Source organism: Fundulus heteroclitus, chromosome 9 (genome assembly GCF_011125445.2).
Source record: "Fundulus heteroclitus isolate FHET01 chromosome 9, MU-UCD_Fhet_4.1, whole genome shotgun sequence".
NCBI lineage: Eukaryota > Metazoa > Chordata > Actinopteri > Cyprinodontiformes > Fundulidae > Fundulus > Fundulus heteroclitus.
In genome coordinates, this window is record NC_046369.1 from 38,807,897 (window position 1) to 38,822,939 (window position 15,043).

The 15,043-nt window shown below is 38.4% G+C and overlaps 1 protein-coding gene across 5 annotated transcripts in view; it reads right to left on the reverse strand.

The window, feature by feature from the left end:
- Positions 1–15,043, reverse strand: part of nlgn1 (neuroligin 1) — a 440,050-nt gene that overhangs the window by 22,002 nt on the left and 403,005 nt on the right. For all 5 annotated transcript variants that reach the window (XM_036141621.1, XM_036141620.1, XM_036141617.1 and 2 more), the window contains 3 exons: positions 4,656–4,868; positions 639–905; positions 202–563 (listed from right to left, as the gene is read on the reverse strand). In XM_036141621.1, the coding sequence (XP_035997514.1) occupies positions 202–563; positions 639–905; positions 4,656–4,868 (842 nt within the window). The remainder of the gene's footprint in view (positions 1–201; positions 564–638; positions 906–4,655; positions 4,869–15,043) is intronic.

Below are 15,043 nucleotides of genomic sequence, written 5' to 3' on the forward strand. Positions count from 1 at the left end.
CACAAGCATTTATTTATACATGTATGTATATATATATATATATATATATATATATATATATACACATATATATATATATATATATATATATATATATATATATATATATATATATATATATAAAACACACAACAACATTAAGCTATTCATGGGTTTTTAACATAAATAACATTAAAACAATTCATATGTTGTGACACCTACCTGCTCTGTCTGACAGTGGTGGTAGAAGGCATAAAAGTAAGTTGGAGAACCAAAACTAGAGTGTAGATCAGCTGTTGCTACAGCTGGTGCCACCCACTGATGATCAGTGAAAAGGGCAAGTAACGTCTTCCGCCGGGTCTCTGGGTTATGTCTGTCTGCCCAGTCAGTGTACATAAATTTGATGGTCTCTCGAAGAATGTCTTTACCCTCTGGGTAACCATAGAGATCATCAACAAAGCTGGACACTGCATAGTCAAAGTCATTGGCCTGGACACCATTTTCATTGTCAACGATGAGCTCCACAAACTTCAGGCCCTCACCCTGGTTCACTCCCAGCATTATGTCATAGTTGAGAAACTCACCTGCAAATGATACACGTAGACAACTGTTATATGATCATTCCAGAGCAAAATAGTTTGTTAGTATAACAAAGTTACCTTGCTCCATCAGTATCTGAGGGTCATCAGGTATAACATCTCCATCAATGACCGGGCCAAAGGCAATGTGATAGCGGGCTGGCTGGATGTCTTGATCTACAAGCTCCTTGTAATGTTTTCTCTGCAGACACACCACAAGCTCCACTGTGTCCTCCAAATTACAGCCCACCTTACGCGCCAGCATCCGCGCATACTTGGCTGGCTGGAAACTGACAGCCCAGCTGGATAGAGCTGTCCCACTCTGGGCAATGGCTCTCTGGAACAGACCTGAGGATGAAAACACAGTGCAACAATTACCTAAACTTCTTTTTAAAGATAAAGTTCAAGTAAACATATAGGATTAAAACATAGCAAATGCTTAAAACAGACAAATAACAATGAGTGCCATAAAAAAGTGTTTGCTCTTAAATAGGTTTATTCTGTTTTTTTTGCAACACTTAAATGTTTAAAATCATTAACCAAATGTTATAATCAGAAGAAGATAACCTGAGTAAATACAATAAAGCAGTTTTGAAATTATTTAATTTATTATGGGAAGAAAAACTATCCAAACTAACTGGCCCAATGTCAAAAACTATTTGCACCTGAACAAAATAAATAATTGGTTGTGCCACCCTTTTCTGCAACATCTGCTATTAACCACTTGTGAACTGCCAACAAGTCAACAGCATTACCTTTGGGGAATGTTGACACGCTCCTATTTGTGGAATTGTTTTATTTGGTCACAATAGAGAGTTTCTATGATGTCTGGCCTGTTTAAGCTCATGTCAAAGTATCATAACTGGAATTTAAGTAAAGAGTTTGACTTTTTCAGCCATTCATAGGTGGAAATGAGCGTGTGCCTTGGACTATTTTCTCACTGCATAACCCATTTGTGCTTCAATTTAGGGTCACAGACCGAAAGCTAGACGTTGTTCTTTAGGATTTTTGGTAAAGAGCAGAATTTGGAGCTCCACCAATTATAGCAAGTCATAAAGGTAAAAAAGAAAAAGAAAAAGAAAATCGATCAACAGAAGCACACTACCACCACCATACTTGACTGTTTGACATGGTTTACTTTCGAATTTTTGCACTGGAGACATTTTTTGCCCAGTATTTTCCTTAGTTTTAAATTATAAACACAAATTTACTGGATTACTAGATCCATGTGTGCTTTTTTGTCTCTCTTGTTGTGTCTCTGCTCTGTCTTCTGTAACCCCAGTCGGTCGAGGCAGATGACCGTTCATACTGAGCCCGGTTCTGCTGGAGGTTTTCCTTCCCGTTAATGAGGAGTTTTTCCTTCCACTGTCGCTTCATGCTTGCTCAGTATGAGGGATTGCAGCAAAGCCATGTACAATGCAGACGACTCTCCATGTGGCTCTACGCTTCTCCAGGAGTGAATGCTGCTTGTTGGGACTTTTATGCAATCAACTGGTTCCCTTATATAGGACATTTTTGACCAATCTGTATAATCTGAACCAATCTGTATAACATGATTGAATTTGACTTTGTAAAATGCCTTGAGATGACATGTTTCATGAATTGGCGCTATATAAATAAAATTTAATTGAAATGAGTTGAAGTTTTAACTGAGGCAAGTGAGGCCTGAAAAGCTTAAGAAATTATGAAAGTTATGGGTTTTTCGGTGAGGATCTGAATGAGTAAATAATGTGCCTGTTGGATAAATCTTAGAAAGATAGCATCTCCTGGGAAGGTTTATTACAGTTTCATGTCTTTCTCTTTTCCATTTGTGAATTATGGCTCACCCTGGTCCTCTGGAGTCCCCAAGGATGAGAAATGGCTTTGGAAACATTTCCAGATCGCTGGATGTTAAGGACTTTGTTTCTCACCTGCTTTTGAATTTCTTTGGATTGAGGCATGGTTTATTGCATATAATTAAATGTTATGTATATAGTGCCAATTCACAGTACATGTCATCTAAAGGTAATTTACCCAGTTAATTAAATTAAATATTACAGACAGATCGGTTAAAATAGTTTCCTAAGGTGTTTTCTGAGTTATTGACTTGCAGCACTTCATTCCTCACTGTGGCATGTAGCCACAATGGAGATCCACATGCATTGTGTCATTGACTTTGCAGCAATCCCTCATACCGCAATGCATGTGGCAACAGTGGAGAGGAAAACTCCCCTTTAACAGGAAGAAACCTCCAGCAGAACCAAGTTCAGTGAGAACAGCCATCTGTCATGGGTTTGAGAAGATAGAGCAGAGACACAAAGAAAACACACAGATGCTGATTCAGGAATCCTTTCTTATTTTAGATATGAAAATGGCAGACTAGCTCCATGTGTGGCTGTGTTTAGAAAAGAAACAGTTAAGCAGATAAACCCTGAGCCAGTTTTTAGGTCAAAAGGACACAGATGATCATATTTATTTCCCATAAGCACAGCTTTGTGCATGTATGATTAATTTGCAATGTTGAAATGGAGTGTGGTTGATCTCCTCTCTGCTATCTTTGTTCTGACTGCAGGCAAGTTTCAGTACGATCCAGCAGCTGTCTGCACGTGAGACTTCAAAGTGCAACAGTGCTGTTTTTTTTTAAGACAGAGCTGCATTCATACCCCACATCGGTAGAGCTTCTGAGGTAAGTTTCTCCAAATGACATCACAAAAACGTTTTAACCAATAGCAATACATATTCAAAATGGAATGCAAGATAACTGTTTAACCTTTGCAGGGCCCCACACACAGTTTTAGACACAAGAGCCAGATTTCCAAACATATGCACTTATTTGTCAAAATAATGGCCAGGATATGTAGACAGCACTATAAGACAACCATGTCAACAGTTTATTAGCAAAAAGTTAATTTGGAGGTGAGTTGCCCTTTAAAAATAGACAGGAGATCTGGCTCACAGACTAAATCTGGGAGATAGTTCCATTGGAGAAGAGCTTGTTAACTAAAAGACCTGCCCTCTTACGGCCTTCTCCACTTTTACTGATGTACTGGCCTATCTCGCATTGATGTGCCATCCTGGATGAGCTGCACTACCTCAGCCACTTGTGTGCGTTGTAGTCTCCGCCTCATGTTATCATTAGAGTAAAAGCACCACCAGCATTCAAAAGTGACCAAAACTGTTAGGATTGATGTGTGTTTGGTTTCTTGTGTGAGTGACAGTTCCTGTTATCTCTCTGCTGGAGAGTCCCGTCAGCTCTGGATCTTGCACACCTGGAGCAAATCCTCTGATCAGGCTGACTGGGGCTTAAAAGGAGCTGCAGGATCATCCCTCTTTGCCGGATGATTGTTTATGATGGTATTCCCAGCCAGTTCTCGAGTGCTAGTGGTGGTTCTGGATTTTTGGTCTTTGTCTTAAGACTGTTTGTTCTTGTGTTTCAGACCCTTTTGACGATCTGTTGTTGCCTTCAGATTGGTTGTAAGAAGACTTGTGTGCTGCCGTTGCAGCTTTGTGATGTTTTCAGTCTCCTTACCGGCCTACCTGCCTAATCTCTGTAAATAATCCTTCACTTTAACTGGTCTCTTGTGTGATTCTCCATGTGGGTCAGGAAACTGCCTTAAAACATGACAAATAGGAACTGATAAGTGGTCTGTGGTCACCACCCGCATAACCACTCCTTTATTGGGGGTGTCTCTACTGGTTGCCTAAACCATTTGCACAACAGCAGGTGAAATTGTTTGTCAATCAGTGTTGCTTCTTAAGTGGACAGTTTGATTTCGCAGAAGTGTGATTATTTTTTTTATTTTTAACATCCAAGTCAAATCCCTTCTTTGTGCACAGACTCCTGACCAAGAAAGCTGATTCTAATTATCTAACATGGGGGTGGGACAATAATCTTATCCCCATTGCTCAGATAGGATTGGATGTCCCAATAAAAATTAAAGTAATTATAACTTCCATTCAGTCATTATTGACATATATAGCAAAGAAAAACGACTAGCAAATTAAATATCAAGAAATGCATTGCTAGGAAATTTACCCATGCTTCTAATGTGAGAAAATTCAAAAAAATTCAAGCTCTATTAATATTCTTGTGAGTACACCTTCTTATCTGAGGTTTACCTTTGGTGGAGTTGCTCCAGCGGTTGCCCTCTGAGTAGTGAGACAGAGTGAGAAGATTCACACATGATGCTCCAGCGCCCGAGCCAAACACAGTGATGCGTAACGGGTCACCACCGAAGGCCGCTATGTTTTCACTGGTCCAACGCAGAGCCTGGATCTGATCCAACAAACCATAGTTCCCTTTTGCTGCTTGGTCACCAGTGCTCAGGAACCCTGCATAAGAAAACAAAGATGAGAGAGGGTTCAGTCACACTGCACTGATGAAAACAGTCATATCAATTTGGTAAAAAAAAAAAAAAAAAAAAAAAACTTCTGAGAACTACATATTTGCAATCATGGCAGATAGTCAGAGAAGGAAAAAATAAATAAAATCATCTCAAATGCCAGCGAATATGAGCAGCTTTTTTCTAAATTTTAAACACTCATTGGTGAGGCCACACAATATTGTATTGTGAAGTCTTCTGAGTTTGAGCCTAAAGGATTGGAGCCTCTGAAGCGTCTGATCAGCCATCCGAAGGGACTCATTAGAGTAGTTGTTGATTAAAAGCCTAGTGATGTAAGAATCAGCCAATTCAAAAAGGGCTTTTTACATACACAGTGGGATCGTCAAAACAAATCTTAACCTGGAAAGACAAAAAGTTTGGGGCGATACCTACAATACCTCACTGTGACTGTTATGCATGTTACAAATCAGAGCTATCAGACTGGGTTACAAGGCAGGTTTTTCTGACCATACTAACAATATGTTTATAGGTTCCAACCTCCTTGACTTCCACATGTGCTCAAATTTCCAACAGCAAAACTGATGCAAAAAGCTAGAACCAAATTACTACCAGATAAGGTGTGTTGTGGTTGGAATGCAATTTAGGTTTGTGCAGTCTTAGTGGCTGGGTGTATGATTAGGGCTCTGTCTGTATTGTCATCATGTGTGTGTATGTATATATACTAGTGTTGCATGACCTTGTGGTTGTGCGTGTGTGGTACACAGAACAGCCACCACAGGGTACTAGTGTTGGTATGCCAAATATTGCTGCCATTCGATAGACAGTCCAAACAGTGAATAAAGGTAATCAGATGTAGAGGATGCCTTGTACAAAACTTGAGCATGTCTCCAAACACTCATATAGTTTGATTCCAGACATTGTGGTTATGCATGATACCAGGGTTGGAATAGCCTGCTGGGGATACTCTTTAAACAAGAAGACACTGCATGTGTAGATCACATTAGGCATTGTAACATCTGTACACACCACATGCTGGGCATTGCCTGATATAACAAGCCGGTTTCATGCAAACCCCCAATGGATTCACCACAAGGGTTGGTCTTTTTTTTTTTTTACGAATGGATGTTTTCTTCTGGATCTGGTGATCTTCTGTTTGAACTAAGTGCTGAATGATTTCTTCAAAACTCTGACACTAATGTTTGACTTATGATGCCACAACCCATGTCTTGATGTAGCAGGTAAAATAATCAAACCATCCTTTTATCATGCTAATTATTAATCAGTGATTTTGGGAATTTTGGTGCCAGATGCCTAATATTGTAAATCTAACATGAGTTATAGGTGCTCATATAAATAGTTTATGAATGTAAAAGCCACTTTGCACAATAATTGCTTCCTCTGATTACTAGCTACGCCACTATGGACACTGATAATCCCCCCTTTGTTCGTTCTCAATTCAAATTAAACCCTGAGGTAATCCTGGTCTTGGAGGCTGCTTAAAGATCCTTTGCCACCCAGTCATAAATGTACTGACAGGGACCCTCCAGTATTTCCACAGGGAAGCTCTGCTCCTTTAGAGCAATTTCATGTCAAACACAGCAGCTTTTCCTAATTCTTATTTCAGTTCTAAAAGCTCCATTACCTACTGCACCGATCTAGGAAGCACAACTCTCCCCCCACCTTCAGCCAGCCCATGAAAAAATCCCTCAAATACACACTTTATTCAGCTCTAATGTTAAATGCATTTAAGAGGTTACTGTAAATTGAGTTTCTTTATCATCCCTTTGTGAAAAAGGGGCATTACATGTCTTTGAAGTGAAAATTAGTATTCTTGCTGGTATTTCACCAACATGAACAAATAGGGAAACAACATACAGGCAGTCATTTTGTTTTCCATCTTCATAACAGCAGCAGTGTTCTTCATTCAAGGACACTATTGTCATTTCCCCAAGTACCACTTCATCCTGTTTAGAAGAAATACCTTTTCCACTACATAACTCCAGTTGCTTCCACTTTGTTGTTGCTGTTGTTGTGGTTTATTGTTACTGTACAGCCAACAGAGCTCAAGGCCAATGATAAATGTTTGACTCTAAAAGCCTTTGAGGAAAAGGAGAGACCATGTTCCTGAGTGCTGTAATTCTTTTAATGTGAAATAGTGCAGGGCACTTAATGTAAAGCGAATAAGCAGTCGGTAAAAGCTAAATTGGTGTTAAAACTCAGAGGTTATTATGCCATGTTGAGTTGACTCCACTGGATGTTTGAGTAGACAGATGTTTGAGAAGATAGATGTAGATGATATAAAATTACACATGGAAGACAAATGTGGATCCGGTGTTATCCAGAAAGTGTGATTTCCAGCCATTTCAGATGAATAAATGCAACTGATAAATATATTCTTAAAGCAATAAATCTTTGATTCACCGTGATTATGCTGCTCTAGAAAAATAGCTTTTGAACAATTTGACTTTGGTGTTTTACATTGTTCATAAATTGTTTTCTTTTATGCACAAATAGCAACATTTGTATCAGAGACCTTTTATGGATACATTTTGCTTGTTTGTCTAACAAAACTACCCATTGGATAATTGTCAATTAGTCCAAACACCTGGGTTCAATGTCTAAATGACTTTGCTTAATAATCCACAATATCTTGTAACAATTAGCCCACCAGATCACTTCTCAATCAAATCACTATTTTATTTTTCAATCCCTAAATAGTACTACTGGCTCAGCTCATCTCTGTTTGGCCGCTTGTCTCCCAGATAAAAACTCTGAAGGAGCTTTTGTCAATAGTGCTGTGTACACAGTTTGTAATATTCTAGGTTCTGTTTTGGTTTGTTCACTCTCCTGCCTTAGGTTCTCTGGCTGCTTTGAGTTTTGTCTTGTCTAGGTTCCTGGTTTGCTTGTTTACAGTTAGTTTATCCTGTTTTGGTCATCTGTGTTAGTCTTGGCTTTATCTTCTGTTTTAGTTTTATACTTCGGGGTTGTTTCTTATAAGGTCTGGTGTAGTTTGTTTCTGTCCACTTGTCCTCTCAGCTTTTTAGGTTTGGTTTCTGATCTGTTCTTGTTTTGAGCCTCAGCACTGATGTCTGGTCTAATTACTTACTCTGCACACCTGCCTAACTCCACCCCTGCTGCAATCACCTCTCACCAGTTTCACCTGCCTCCACCTCCATATATACTGTTGAGACCAGACATCAGTGCCAGGTCGTCTTGTTGGTCTTGTCATGTTTTTGGGTGAGTCAATCCTGATCTGATGTTTGTTTTTGGAATTTTGACCAAGTTTTTCCCTTCCAGAGAACCTGAGTTATTTTGCCATGTTACCAGTCAGTTTCTGTTCCTATGAAGTTCTGGATGTTTTTTATTAGTCTTTTTGATTATTCAGTCCTTTTTGCATTGCTCTGCTTTTTGTTAAATAAATCCCTTTTTTAAGAACCTCTGCTGGTCTGGCTGAATTCTGGGTCCGCTGCCGTGATTCATTACACAGTTTGTCTCTTTCCTATAAAAAATACACGCCTAGACCAGTGCTTCTATGTGTTTTCTCAGTTTTTCTTTTTCTTTTTTTTTTTTTTTTTTTTTAAGATGTTTTCAACTGGAGATAGGCACCAGCAACCCCATGAGAGATTAAGTGGGTTGGAAAATGGATGGCTGGATGTTTTCAACTATTAGTCGATCATGTCAGTTGGCTGCTCACACTGTCTGATTCTCCTTGTTAAAACAAAGTCATTTCATTCAACTGTTTCCACATGCTTGCTCAGAAGGAGGAATAACTGCAAACCTAATTACAGAATAGGTGGGAAATCATCAGATGAAGGACTTTTTAACAACTGGCATAACAATATGCTCTACTACGCCATGTGACTGTGATGTAATATATTCTGAAGACAAGTAGACAGAAGGAACCAGATTTATACTCTAGATTTAATAATATGAAAAATACTCAATCTAAAATTAAGCTACACAGCATAACATTTTTTTTATATGAAGGCAAAAATACTGTGCAATTATTTATTAGATAACAAGGTATTATCTTATAGATATGAAATGTACAAGTTAAAAAAGAAGAAAAACAGTAGTCGATTAAAGAAAGATGTACAAAAAGTGTTCAAATAGATATCAGCATCTGAGGGGCAGTGTACATAGTACATGATCAGATCAGAACCCATGCAACTATTAGTAGGTAAACACTCATTGAGTCTGTTGCGAGCAGCAGATATTATAGAAGGACCTGCAGAAGCGCTTTTTTGAGCATCCAGAATGCGCCAGTCTGACACTGAAGGAGCTCTCCAGCACTGAAAAAGCTCCCTGCCTGGAGTGGGAGACATTGTCCATCAGTGGTGTTATTTTTCTCGCAGTCCTTCTGTCTCCCACCACTTGTACTTGGTCCAGGTAGCATCCCAGAGCTGGCCCTCCTAATGAGTTTATCCAGCTGCTTCCTCTCAGCTGCAGATAAGCTGCTGCTCCAACAGAACACACCATAGGAAGATGGCTGATGCCACCACAGAGTCAAAGAAGGTGTTCAGGAGCCCCTCTTGATCTACAAAAGACCTCCATCTCTACCATTCCATCCCTTTATTTATATATATACATATATATATAGATAGATAAATAGATATACAGTATATATATATAAAGAGGAACGGAGTGGATTTAAAATCAATACAAACTATGGTTTGTTTAATGATTTAATGTCTACTCTGAACCTTAAAGCAGAAAGGTTTAAGATTATTTTTAAGTATGTTTTTAAAATAATGGTTGGATACCCCTACCATCCACACCAAGGCCTTTACACTTTGCAGCTTTCCTTTTTGCGTCTTTGCAGGTCCTGATAGGTGGGATTAATCAGTGTCTGGGAGTACCTGGTCAGTCCAAGTCAGCTGATTAATGTATTCCTGAACCTCTGTGTTCCTGCTGGCACCCTGTTTGGTTTGGTCAAATTTTGATTTCTGCTCTGTATAACACTCTTCTAACATTATAATATCCATCCTTCTAGCACAAAACTTTACTGACATAGATTCATTTTCGCATTTAGATGCTTTAATTTTTGTATATTTTGTATATTGATTAATTATAATAATTATAGTTGGTAAAAAAAAGTATCTGCTGATTTTGTAGTAGTCTCATTAAGGGACTGTAGATTTGATTTGGCTAAAAGCTATAATCTGGTACAGTGCATCAAATAGTGACATTTATGTTTTGTCCCTTTTTAAACAAAGTAAGATTTGTCACAGCTGGAAACAAGATATAGTTATACTGATATAACCTGATAATTTTTGATGCAGAAGAATAAAATATGCTGTTTTTTGTTGATGATCATCAAAAGGATTTTTAGATTTGCAAAACACTCCAACACTGACATTTTAAATTAATGTACTTCAATCATTAATTGCTAATCAGGATGATATCATAAGGTTTAAGCTATTTAGCAAATGATCAGGGTTGCCAGATCTGAATGACAGTTTCCAGCCCAAACAAAACATGAAATCCCCCAACTAAATAAACAAACAAACCTTAGGTCACATCTCAACATCTCTTGAACCCATGTTTGAAGCACTGACATATCACGATATACACCTAAATGTTACTATTAAAGACATAATAAATAACAGGCAATTAGAAAACAACAGCACCAGAGCAAGGATCTTGTAGTATTGGAAGCTTCAACCTAGACCCCTCATTCCTCCTTTTCCCTCTTTACAAAGACTCATTTAGAGTCTATATTTTTGCATTGTCCCCACTAAGTTTATTCATTGTGCACAGTGCAGCACCTAAATAAACTTGTTTTGCCTACGTCATCACCCCAACGTGATATTAATGAGAATAAATTATGCTGGGATCAGACGGTCGGTTCGCAAATCATGTTTTTTTTTCTACAGCCATTTAGGAACCGGTGTGGTGCAGAGCTTAAAGACCTGTGCCTATTCTCATAGAATCTGAGGTTACAATACATAAACAAAAGTGGTATTAATTATAGGTTTGCCGTTTAAGGTTATTGTTTGAGGGTTAATGGTGAAGCAGGATGTAGTCTATACCTCACTGGCCCTAACCTTGCCTGCAAGCTGAATTATTGTGGTATTTGGTATGATTCAGAAGTTACTCCGCCATGTTGGTGGCTCCAACTTATAAGTGATAAGTCCTTTTTTTTTTTTTAAATCAAAGATGACTTGAACAGAGAAGGTCCTTTCTTCTCTATGTTGAACTTACAAACATGGAACTGACAAATAGACTTATTCCAAATATAATTATTTTGCCCACCTATTTTTTATTAGAAAAACTATTTCTGGCTACTCCTCTGGTTCCAACAGACAAAAAAAAAGACAGCACTAAATAAAGCATGTGTAATGTTTGTACCAGCGGGTTAAAATCAACATAGTTTGAAAGAGTATCCATTTGCATAGATCCCAGCAGTGTTATACGCTGACTGATCATCACTGTTAGTTGTACAGCATGACTGTTGCCACTGACATGCTGAACTAACATGATGAATATTATAGCTTTTTACTGAGAAAATGGCGTTGTCGCTGTTGTTAAAAAAATATTTAATTATTAGTTTTCACTTGGGAAAAGAAATGAGATAAACCTTTATCTCCTGTAACAGAAACCCCACAGAGAGCTTCTGCTTCTGATAGCAATTCATTAAAAACCAGGGGCTGGTGTGAATCCCCGGCCATCACTGGGCGAGATGCGCGATACACCTGGACAGGTCAACAGTCCCTCACATGGCAAATGGAAGTCATTTAAATTTGAAATATCTGAACATATGCTGAACCAGGTTATTTATTCATTTGTTTGTTGCAGTTTCAGCGTCAACCTTTGTTTCAATCTCAAACACGTCATGGTGATTTAAACTTGTCTATTATAAGAAGTAATTAAGCATAAAATCATATGCAACTAAGTACTGAAATAAACACCAGACATAGCGGTGATAGCGGGAAATATGTTTAATGTACTGGTTAATAATACACAGTACATGTGTTACTGAGTCAACAAAGGAGGACCCAAATGCATAGGTATAATGATCTGAGTATGTCTTGCATATGATTGGCCGCAGTTGCTTCCCTCAAAATGAAGTCCAGCCAATGGCTGTCTGAATAGTCAGCAAAGCAGAGCAGCTCAAGATGAGGTTGTTGTTCAATTCAAAGAGTCATGTCTTAGAACCGTCAGTGGAAAGACCGTTATTTTTGTTATCCAGTAAATATTTGGCTTCAGTAACAGCCCCAGTTTAGCACCATTACTGCTTTGTGGTGAAAAACCCTAATTTGCAGGTCAGTAAAAGTTATGACAATGCTTTTTAAAGCATGCACCTTTACACATGCATAGACAGGTAGAATCCTAGATTTTTAGACTGTTAAACTGAACAAATGCAGTAATATTCAATAAAGTAGCATCTTATTTAAAGGTTTAAGAAATATATTTCAGTAACGCAATTCATTAAAAAAATACATATAGATTAACACAGACTGATGATGTTTTAAAGCCCTTATTTCTGTTATTTATGATTTTTTTCCCCCACCTCCAGCTAATAAAAACACAGCATTTAAAATTAGAATATTTCATCAAACCAATAAAAAAGCAACATTTTCATGCAGCAATGGGGGCTTAATGAAAAGGCTTAAAGCTTTTAATCTGATAAACAAGCCTCTTAGAAATGCATATTCTAAAGTATTGAACATGACTGTAAAGTGAGTACAACGGCAAATACCTGAATTCACTTTTTACAGTTTTACAGTGTGCCACGGTTGAAGACACAGTGTTTGATGTTCAGTGTGTAAATTCTTTCACCTGTGCTGGTTCTGGTTAGATCCCGCGTGTGTGTTTAAGGTTTCCCTACACAGACACCCTCTGATCTGTTGGACTGAGAGCCAGTAGTTTGACCTCTAAGCTTCCTGGACTGAGAATATAGAGATGAACCCTTATCTAGGAATCCAGTTTTTATCCCTCCAATCTCTGTAAACGCCGAAGGAAAAGGCTGGATGAGGAGAAAGATTGGCATTTTTTTTAACCCACACATCTATTTTTCTCAGTCATGGTTGATGGACAATAATCCACCCTCTGTTTTCTCTTTCTCCCTGTCCATCCTTTTTAGTCTGGATGTCAAGAAGACCGAAAAGTAAGAGCTGTAGACGAAAATATGGGAGAATGACCACTTTCACTGAAACATGCACTCTGTCAGCAGATATGGTTTATTATATTTGCTGCAACCAAAAGAAAATGCAGATTTTAAAGATTAACAGAAAAAAGTGTGAGTGGAGAAAAAAAGAGAAAGATTTATTTTAAAGGTACTGTTAGTTGAGCAGATAATAGGAGGGTGTGGTAATAAAACACATTGAGGATAATATGACAGAAAAGATGAAAGTGAACAAAGAAACATATAAAAAAAAATTCAGCAAAACAGTTTTTTTATTTGATGCTTTTGAATTTAGCATGCTTGGGTATGTGATATGTGTCATCTTCATACATCGCCTGGCCAACAAGCACTTATAAAACTAGACTAATAAAAACTGCTCATTTGACGGGCCTATAACACTCAAAATACAGGCAAATTATTTAAAATTGGTGAAGGCTCGTGTTCTTTTTTTGAGTACTCGGTATGATGAAGAAATAGTGAAGGATGAGATACAGATAATGTTTGCCATCGGTGAGAATAAAATTACCAGTTCGCAGCGAGCTGCTGATGCTGCTCTAGTTAGCACCTGCTATATAGCATCCTGTTGGTGATAAACTATAGGAATATTTCCTTGTTTTTAATAAATTGGAATAGAATTTGATAATCTCTGTAGCTAGACTCATCACACCTGAAGCACATAATTTTACACTGCACAGAAATTCCTTATAACCAAGGGTTTGGATTTTTAGAACTGCTATGTTACCAAAAGCAAAAATGCAAAATATCAACTGTTTGAAAATGGACCGGATTATTGGACAGCGATTGCTTATTCATTAAAACACAATTTGTAATTTGGAAAATATTTTATCTATTTTCTGAAAAAAAAAGGCATTCCTAATTTTCTAAAAGATACAAATTAAATTTCAATGGTCTTGTTCTCCTGCGATAGACTGATAGGCACCAGCACCCCTTGCAACCCAACAAGGGATAGACGTGTTAGAAAATGGATGGATGGATGGTCTTGTTCTCTTGAAGCCAGGATTCCTCAGCACCTTATTTTATCAGTACAAACCCACAGGCATAAAGCAGCAAATCCACTACATCCTGATGCAATGTATCTTTCCATGTTTTTCACAAGGTTAATGTTTATATTGTGCTTTGACCCTGACTAAATGGACAACAATTTTTTGCGGCTCTAGTGGCTCGCTTTTTCTGAAAGTAGGCTGACAGGAAGGGGGTAGAGACATGCGGCAAAGGACTGTGGGTCGGATTCGAACCCGGGCCGGCCGCGTCAAGGACTAAGGGCTCCGTATATGGGTTGCGTTACCTGCTGCGCCACAAGTGCGCCCATAATACAATTTTTTTATGAGTAATAAAATTATTGAGATGTCAAGATGACAAGATGTCAAAATTCATCCAGCAAAGGCTAACCTCACCCAAATTAAACGCCACCCACTCTCCTCGATGTCTTTGGGTGTATAACAAACTGTGCCACAGCAGCTCCTAAAATTGACAGTCTCAGCAAAGCTCCATTTATATCTGGTCCATGCAAACAACAACGTCGTAGACAACGGCACGCCGAGGGCAACCGGCTGGGGAAAATGCTGATGAGGCAAAACATATTCTTCACTAGGAATAATGAATATGGAGCTACAGGAAGTTCATTCATTCATTCTCTCTTTATTTAGACAGCATGAGGGGCAAATGAAGCGAACTCTCTGTTTTTAGATGTGCCTTGTTTGCACAGTGACAATTTAGAGGTGTAAGTCAAAGGGAAAGAGGCTGTCAGGGTGTGTTAAGTGGTGGAAGCAGGATGACTGATAAACATGTGACATAGAGCAAGTTGAAGTCATGTTAATTTCAAATATTTCACCAATACTGATGGTTCTTGAGCAGAAGAAGATGCTGATACATGGAGGCTGGTACTGTGTGTGCCTCTGGTGGAGGATGACTGGGATGATGGTAATGAAGGCTGAGATGAAATCAACAAACAGGACACTGGCATATGTCTCTGGGTGGTGGAGGTGGTTCAGGGTGAAGTATAAAACCCAAGCTCA